The sequence below is a fragment of the Macrotis lagotis genome, chromosome 1 (genome assembly GCF_037893015.1).
Source record: "Macrotis lagotis isolate mMagLag1 chromosome 1, bilby.v1.9.chrom.fasta, whole genome shotgun sequence".
In the NCBI taxonomy this organism is placed as follows: domain Eukaryota; kingdom Metazoa; phylum Chordata; class Mammalia; order Peramelemorphia; family Peramelidae; genus Macrotis; species Macrotis lagotis.
The window spans coordinates 359368039-359376282 of record NC_133658.1 but is presented as its reverse complement, the minus strand read 5'-3'; the positions used below and the strand labels follow the sequence as shown (position 1 = coordinate 359376282).

At 44.7% G+C, this 8244-nt stretch overlaps 1 protein-coding gene across 1 annotated transcript; it reads right to left on the bottom strand.

The window, feature by feature from the left end:
• Window positions 1-604: 604 nt before the first annotated feature.
• Window positions 605-6683, bottom strand: SRSF6 (serine and arginine rich splicing factor 6). Its single transcript, XM_074212170.1, has 6 exons — window positions 6362-6683; window positions 6001-6149; window positions 4736-4863; window positions 4194-4402; window positions 3706-3789; window positions 605-3589 (listed from the first exon to the last, which is right to left on the bottom strand). Exons 1-6 carry the CDS (start codon window positions 6466-6468, stop codon window positions 3241-3243), a joined length of 1026 nt encoding a protein of 341 aa, XP_074068271.1. The 5' UTR covers window positions 6469-6683; the 3' UTR covers window positions 605-3240.
• Window positions 6684-8244: the final 1561 nt, after the last annotated feature.

Here is an 8244-nt window from a genome sequence, read left to right as displayed (position 1 = left end):
ACTAAACTGTACATGAGGACTCAGACACATACTTAGAAAACAATATATTCTCTCTATTGCATATTTTACTGTTAAAAATTTCCCCATTTCATTTTTAGTTGTAGTTGCATTTGGCAACTTTTCAGTGGTTTGACACCTGAAACAAGTTCAATTCCATTTTTTTTTAGATAAATAAACTAAGGGTAAGAGAGATTAATTGGTAAAATAAGAACAATGCAGGTCCCTCAAAGAAGCAAATACAGACTCATGACGAGGGAAATGGGAAACTGGATCTTGTCTTGGCTTGTCCATTCCATCATTCTTAGTAAGCATTTTGCAAACAGGTGTGTAATTGTGTATTCCTTTTCAGACCTATTAGTTCATCTAGTTTAAATCCCTCATTTTTCAGTTGACAGTAATATTTACAAGATTTCTAAATTTTGCCTCATAGCATATAGTTTACAAGGTGGGTCTGTTAAAATAATTTCTGAAGGAGGATTTGTCTATCACCACTATATGACAAAATAGAAATATTTCAAATACTACAAACAAAAAACTAATCAGAACCATTAAATAAGTTATGTTTATGTTACTGTGACCAGATAAATTCAAGAAATGCAGTAGGCTTTGTAGTTACTTAAAGTTTTATTTAATAATACAGCTAAACAATTATCTATATAGCCAAGGCAGTAGTCAACAATGTCCAAACATGCTAATATTGCTATATACTGTAGTATAACTTTTAAAGAGAAAAGCCCAAATGAAGGACCACCTTTGCCTTGGAAATTTTGAAAAGTCAATTTCACCCCCCTCCAAACTACTCTTAGGTTGAAGGAAAAAATTCTAACCAAGTTCCTCAAAGAATGAATCCACAAAGGCCAAAGGTGAGCTATTTTATAGTTTTTTTATTTTGGCATAGTGCCCAAGAGATAGTACACTCAACCATTAATTTCTGGTCACTAGCATGAGTAAAAATAGACTGCTACTACTCTCTAATATATTATGGTACTTAGCTCTTCTATAAATGAAAAAGAACATCCTCTCTGTTCTAGTAAACATCTAAAAAAACTTAAAACAAGCAGCTCTTTTTCTACAACTTAACAAGGAAAACCTAGCTATCACAAAGCAAAACACCGGTAATTTTGCACCTTGTTGTATCTTGGCAGCAAGTTAAATGACCTGTATCTGTATTTCCATCTCTAAGATATTTCAGAATGAAGAATTCTTTAAGGACACTAGACTCCTAAAGTTAGGTTTCAAAAGTCCAAGTCCTAGATGGTGTGTATCTTTAGATAAACTGAACCAGTCCTCCTTTCAGTTTCTAATACTCATTTTTCCAATTCAAAATTTGAGGCAATTTTTTTGGTCAGGTCTTTTAACATCAACCTCACAAATTATTCCTAAGTGACAAAAAAAAATGTATTTTAGAATTTTTAGGCTGAGAATTGATTTTTTCTTAATCTAGATCTAAGGAACAACTAGAAGTAAAATTAGTGCCTCAATTGTATATCTTGCCAGTCTAAGTTAGAATGCTATCTTCCTACTTTGTAAAAATTTTAACAGTAAATCAAATAAAAATCTCAGCCCTAATATTTAAAAGCTTCATTCACTGCACTACTGTGAATCTTTGCTTTTATGAACACTTCTAAGCCATGAGACCAATATTTTGCTGACTTGTGACTATGGCTGAGGGAAGGCCTCATTTATAAGTGTCAAGGTAATAAAAATTTTCAATTTATATATTCTGGAAATTGCTAATTCTCCCTCACTCAGGTAACAGGTATCTGCCTAACTCCCAATATCTTGTCTTTGCCCCAGGTCAAGTACTTGTAGGCATTTAAGAACTTAGATCATACACATGTATATACTCCAAATTAATCTAAATGTAGTTATCATGAATGTGAATTCAAGTTTCATGTTATTAGGAGTGAAATTTAAGTTTATGAGGAAAACAGAGGTTTAGAATTACCACTGATTTAAAAAACTCAACTACATTATATAAATTTAATAAGAACATTCTAATCACACATTATTAAATTCTCTTAACTAAAAGGAGATAACTGGGTGAGATTTTATTTTTTAACTTAATATAATTAGAGGCAGCATGGCTAAGCAGAGACAGCCAGCTTCTTTACTAAGGAAGACTTGGCTGGTGAATTCCATACATTGTCACTTTAGTGTTCAAGGAAAAGTGTCTAATACTAAACTGCCTCCTTATATCAACAGACTGTTTCAGCATCTAGTAAGGAAACAATAGGTCTAAGTCCCAGTCCACCAACTTGGTAAATAGCATTTTCTAATTCGGATTATAAAAGTAATTAATTTTGAAAATATAATCTAATCTGAATACAATGGAAGACTAAGGAATAGCTGCTGCTCCTTGTTCAAGTTGCAAATCCTACAACCAAATATTTGATGTTAATGACACTGACCACCAGAAAATGGTAGTAATTAAGACAATCATCCAAAAATATTTGCAAAGTCATTTACCTGGGGCACTAGCAAACCTCAAGGTAGAACATTTCAACTTTGCCACATTTCCTGCATTACCTAAATGACTACAAAGACCTTTAGTTTCTAATGTGGGGAAAAAAAAGTAGGGGGTGGGAGAAGATTTACTTTAGCAAATTTTAATTAATAACATGGAAATACAATGGTATACCAAATTGAATTTATTGCTGATTTGAGGTTTGCCTAATTTTACACTTAACCATACACAATACAGTTTGTATTTTTCCAAAAAAAAAAAAAAAAGAGACAAAACTGCTCAAAAGCCATTTAATATTGACCTGTGGCTTTCATTCCCTTGGTAGCAAACCTTTAATATAACTCAGGATTATTTGTAACTTGAACATAATTAAAAAAACACCAAACTGAGTCCTCTCCAATGCTTTAAAAGTTTAAAGCGTTTTTGAGAGTTTAATACTTTAAAAAGAAAACTTCATTCAACAGCAGATCCTGCTGAAATGCTAAAAATCATAAGTAAGCCTAATCTCTACAAAAGTTATTACTGCTGAAATACTATAAAATCAAAGAGCTTAATTTCTACAAAAGGGGGGGTTTCTCTGCTTGCTTTGTGTCACCATTTCTTCTAGAGCCTCATTTCTTCCCCATTAATTTTGCTTCCAAATCAAACCTTTATGCCTCTATCTTCAGGTTTTCTCCTGAGAAAAGGCCAACATTGGAAGTACTAACATCACAGAATAATTGCCTGGCAAGTAAGAAAGTGTTCCATAAAGTGTGCAAAGGAGTTCAGGACTTTTAATCTCTTGAACTAGATCTTGACCGTGATCGAGATCTAGAATGAGATACTGATGTAGACCTTTTGACTGGAGGAGACTCAGAACGAGCCTTTGATGGTGGTGGAGGTTGTGGTGAATTAGAGTGAGACTGGCTTCTTGATCTTGATTTTGACTTTGTCTCTCCTTTTCCATTTTCTTTGGGAGATGGAGACCTGGACCTACTGTGTGACTTCTCCGACTTGGCCTTGGATCTGCTACGAGATCGAGATCCTCGATCAGACTTGGCCTTAGATTTGCTCTTTGATCTAGACTTCCTGCCTTTAGATCTGGAACGTGAATGGTCTTTGCTTCGAGACCTAGATTTGGATCTTGAAAAGAGATAAATTACAAAAATTTATCATGTACAATGTCTAATGACCATACCTTAAAGAGGCCAGGACTTCAAAAAAACCTATCAACCAAACAACAAAATACACTCCCTTACCTTGAGCGACTTTTTGAGGCACTACGGGATCTACTTCGGCTGCTTCTGCGACTCCTACTTCTAGATCTTCGCCTAGACCGGGACCTAGAAATAGAAAGCAAGGACTGTATTGTTTTTCTCTTTGCATCACCACCTCCCTTTCACACACTTACAAAAATTAACAAATAAATGCTTTTTCTATTCATTTATAAAATGAAACTCTGGCTAAAGATTTTATTTAATTGGCATTCAAGCTATATTGAGAATTATTTCTAGTAAATCTAGTAACTTGACTACCAACAATCCCTGCTCTAAAATCTAACTAATCACCAAGTCACATGATATAAAGCAAATTACCTGAAATTTTTGGCACTCTTCTTTGTTATGACACAAACTAAGAACCTTAATTCTGACTCCAAACACTAGCGGCACTTTCTACAAGAGTATGTGAAATACTAATTGGCTACACAAGAAAGTCGGTCTTAATAGTAACCAAAGGTTTAAATTACCTAGATCTACTTCCAGAATAGGACCTTCTATGGCTTGTCCGTGGCTTATCTTCAATAAGCCTTATATTTCTTCCATTTATTTCTGTGCCATCCAATTTATCTAAAGCACGCTTCATATCAGAATAGGAACGAAATTCAATTACACCTTCGTTTGTTCGTTCTTTGTGAGCATCTGCATATGTAACTTCTCCAGCTTGTCTCATGAAATCCTATGTAACCAGAGCAGTCTAGTTAGTTCTCGAAATCTAATACACAATTGCTTAAATTTAAAAAGTAATTATTCCAAGACACAAAAATACTTTCACCAGAACACTTTCTAAGATATATAACTAGGAATACCTTGGAAAACTAACTACAACTGGGGGGGTGGGGGCTAGGTGGCACAGTGGATAGAGCCCCAGCCCGGCAGTGAGGAGTACCCAAGTTCAAATCCAGCTTCAGACACTTAATAATAATAATACTAATAATTACCTAGCTGTGGGGCCTTGGGCAAGCCACTTCCCCCTTGACAAAAAAAAAACCTAAAAAGAAACTAAAAATACCTTTAAATCCTGCCAACTGCAACGACTAGAAAGATTTTCTACAATCAGTCTGTATTCTGTTCGAACAGGTGGTCCATATTTATCTCTGCCAGTGGCTCTGCGACTGCTGTATCCTCCTCCTCCACCACCTTTATCACATAAAGGAATAGTTAGATGCTTCATAATGCTAAAAGCACAAAATGTTTTGAAAGTTAGTACAAACAAAGTAATTTATTTACTGGAGTAGGACTTTTGTTTTTATCTTGCTAAACCTCCAACACATATGTGATTTGCCATACATTATATTAAGGGCAAGTCAAATAAACTAAAATCCTACTAAATTTCTCCTACAATCTGTTAGAAAGTGACTGCTCCTTTATTCAATTTACCTCGCTAAGTTTTATTTTACAGAACATTGTAAAATATAAAACTTAACTGATTACATGCATTTCTACATTTTACAAAAATGTTTACTAGTTACACTAAGTACTTACATCACAGTGTGAGGTTTTTGGTGGTGGTTTGGCCACAAAACACGCAAGGTAACAGTCACCTAGTTCAGATTAACCAGTTTTGTCTAACCCTTGGAATCCTCACCATCACCCTGCGTCTAATGGCAAAAGGCTGCTGTCGTCATGGCTTCCGGTAAGGTCAGCCAAAGGGTCATAGGGCAAGGGTCACACAATGTATGGAAAAGCCAAGGCCAATCAGGAAAGGCAGTCATCTTAGCCTCAGTGGACACAGCCTCAGCCCCATTGGTCACTTTCAAATTGAAACATCAAGGACTTGTTAAAAAGTTTGAATTCAACATGCAACAATTTCAACATTTAACATTTCAATCCAGTAGCAACAACGCCCCCTCCCCCGACATGCCCCAACCACACTCCGTCACAGCGCGCCACTAGCTCTGCCTCCTGCTCTGAGTACGGGCTCCAGAGGAGCCGCTCGCGGGCTGTCCGCCGGAGCAGCCTCCGCGCCTGCCCAGGGCCGCCGCCCCCCAGCCCACCGCTCCGCCCCGGAGCCCGGCTGCCTGGAGACACGCAGGGGGCGCCCCTCTGCGGGGGCGCCACCCCCCGGGAGCCGCGGGCACCCCCCCACCCCCCGGCCGCCGGCCCGGGGCTCCCGGGGCTGGGAGGGCGGTGCTCCGGGCGGGCCGCACGCCCGCCCTCCCCGCCAGGGGGAGCCCCCGCGGGCCGCCCCTCGCTACGCTGCCTGCCTGCCTGCCCCCCGCCCCGGCCCGGCCGCCTTCCCCCGAGGCGTCGCGGCACGCGCGGAACTGGACTCACTGCGGCTGCCGTAGCTATAGCCGTCGCGGTCCCGCCGGGGGCCCCGGGCGTGCTCCACGATCACGCGCTCTCCGCACAGGTCCTTGCCGTTCAGCTCGTAAACGGCGTCGTCGGCGTCGCGGGAGTCCTCGAACTCCACAAAGCCGTACCTGGGCCGAGGGAAGGGGGCGGGGAGGCCCGGCGGCCGTCAGGCCCCTCGCGCGCGCGTGCGGCCCCGCCCCCTGTCAGCCGGGCGGCCGCCATCTTGAGAGCGAGCTCCGCCACGCGGCGGCGCGGACGCTCCTCGCCACCCCCCGGCACTCCGCCCCGCCTCGCCCCGAGAGGCGCCGCGAGCGCCGGGCCGCCCGGGCCGCGCGCTCACCCGTTTTTCAGGTCCACTTCCAGCAGGCGCCCGTAGCCGCTGAAGAAGCGCTGGATGTCTTTCTCGCGGACGTGGTAGCTGAGGCGCCCGATGTAGACGCGCGGCATCTCCGCTGGTGGGCGGGGGGAGGGGAGGAGGCGGCCGGGGGGAGGCGGTGAGGAAGGGAAGGAGAGAGAAGGGGAGAGAGAGAGAGAGAGAAAGAGAGAGGAGGAGAGGAGAACAGGAGGATGCGGCCGGGGGACGGAGCAACAACGGCGGCCGAATCCCAGCCACACAATGGCGCGCGCGCTTTGAGGCCGTGGCTATAAGGGCGGAGCGGGGTGGGGCCTCCCGGCACGCTGCCTGCGTCACCGCGCAGGTGCGGGGGGGGCGCACGCATGCGCGAAGCTCGCGCTCCTCGCACCCAGCCTCGCCGACGGGAAGCGAGCGGCTTCCAGAGGTCCTCCCCCCGCCCACGGCCGACCTCGCGTAGCCCCCGCAAAGGCGGCCGTAAGCGAGGCGGCTTTCCGGGATCCTTTTAACTGTGGCGACTGTAGGGTAAAGTAACCGCCCACAAAGCTCTGCCTTGGGATTGGTCCGGACGGGGGGGGAGGTTCGGATCATCACCTCTGTCCATTGGCTGGCGAGCCTCTAGGGTGGGACACTCCGCCCCGGGATTGGTCCCTCGGCGCCGGCTCCTAGCGTGCTCGGCGTATCTCCCCCACCCACACGCCGTCAGGGTGCGAGGTGCCATCGGATTGGTCCGGCCTGTCGGAGTGGGACGCAGTGCGCGCTTATTGGCCCCTTGGGAGCCTGGTGGGTTGACCCGGCTTTCCCTGCGGGCAAGGAGCTCCCGAGGAAGAAGATGGCCGTAGGCAGAGTCCCGCCGGCCCAAGTCCTGCTTCCCACTAAGTGTGCCATCCTGGACACGTCACTTCAGTTCTCTGTTGGCCGCCTAACTCTTCTTAATGCGGACGGCAGCGGCGCGTCTCAGAGGGCTGCTGTGAGCCTCGAGTGAAGCATCATGGAAAGCACTCCGCAAACCTCCAGCCCCTCTCTGCCCCGCAGGTGTCGCTTGCTGGCGGTGCTTAGCCCGGGGGGCTTGGATGGGGGAGATGCCGTCCGGTTGGCCGCGGTGAAGGGAGCGGGGCGAGGGAAAGGTGGCGCTTATGGTAAATGCCCCGCTCCAGCTGTCAGCCTCCTCTGGCCTCGCCTTTCTTCTTCCCTATTCTGACCCCATGGTCAAAGCAATTCAACTGTGCTCCAACCCCGACTTTGCAATTCCTGGGCCCTTTCCCCTTGGTGCCCTTGCCGTGCCAGTGTTCCCCCGGATTCATTCTGCCCCCCGGCCTTCACCGCTCTCGGGATGCTGGCGAACAGATCTGGGGGAAGGCGGGCTGTGAATCTGTATCGGATCCATTTTGACCCCGCAGGCCCCACAGTCATGCTTTTGTTGTTCAGTCGTTTTTAGGTTTTTAGTTGTATCTGGCTCTTTGTGACACCGTTTTGGGTTTTTTTTTTCCCTTGGCAAAGATACTGACTGGGTTTGCAAATTTCCTTCTCCAACTCATTTTACAGATGAGGAAACTGAGGCAAACCAGGTTAGGTGACTTGCCCAGGTCTGAGTTCAAATTTAAACTCAGGTCTTTTCAAACTCCAGGCCCATCTAGCTGTCGTAACCTTTTTTTTTTTGTTTGCCCTTCATTTTCTTTTTTTTTGTACTTAAAGATTTTGAATTTTACAATTTTTCCCCTAATTTTACTTCCCTCCCCCCCACCCCCCCCACAGAAGGCAATTTCCCATTGTTTCCCTGGTATACATTGATCCAATTGAATGTGATGAGAGAGAAATTATATCCTCAAGGAAGAAACAAAGTATAAGAGGTAGCAAAATCATACAATAAG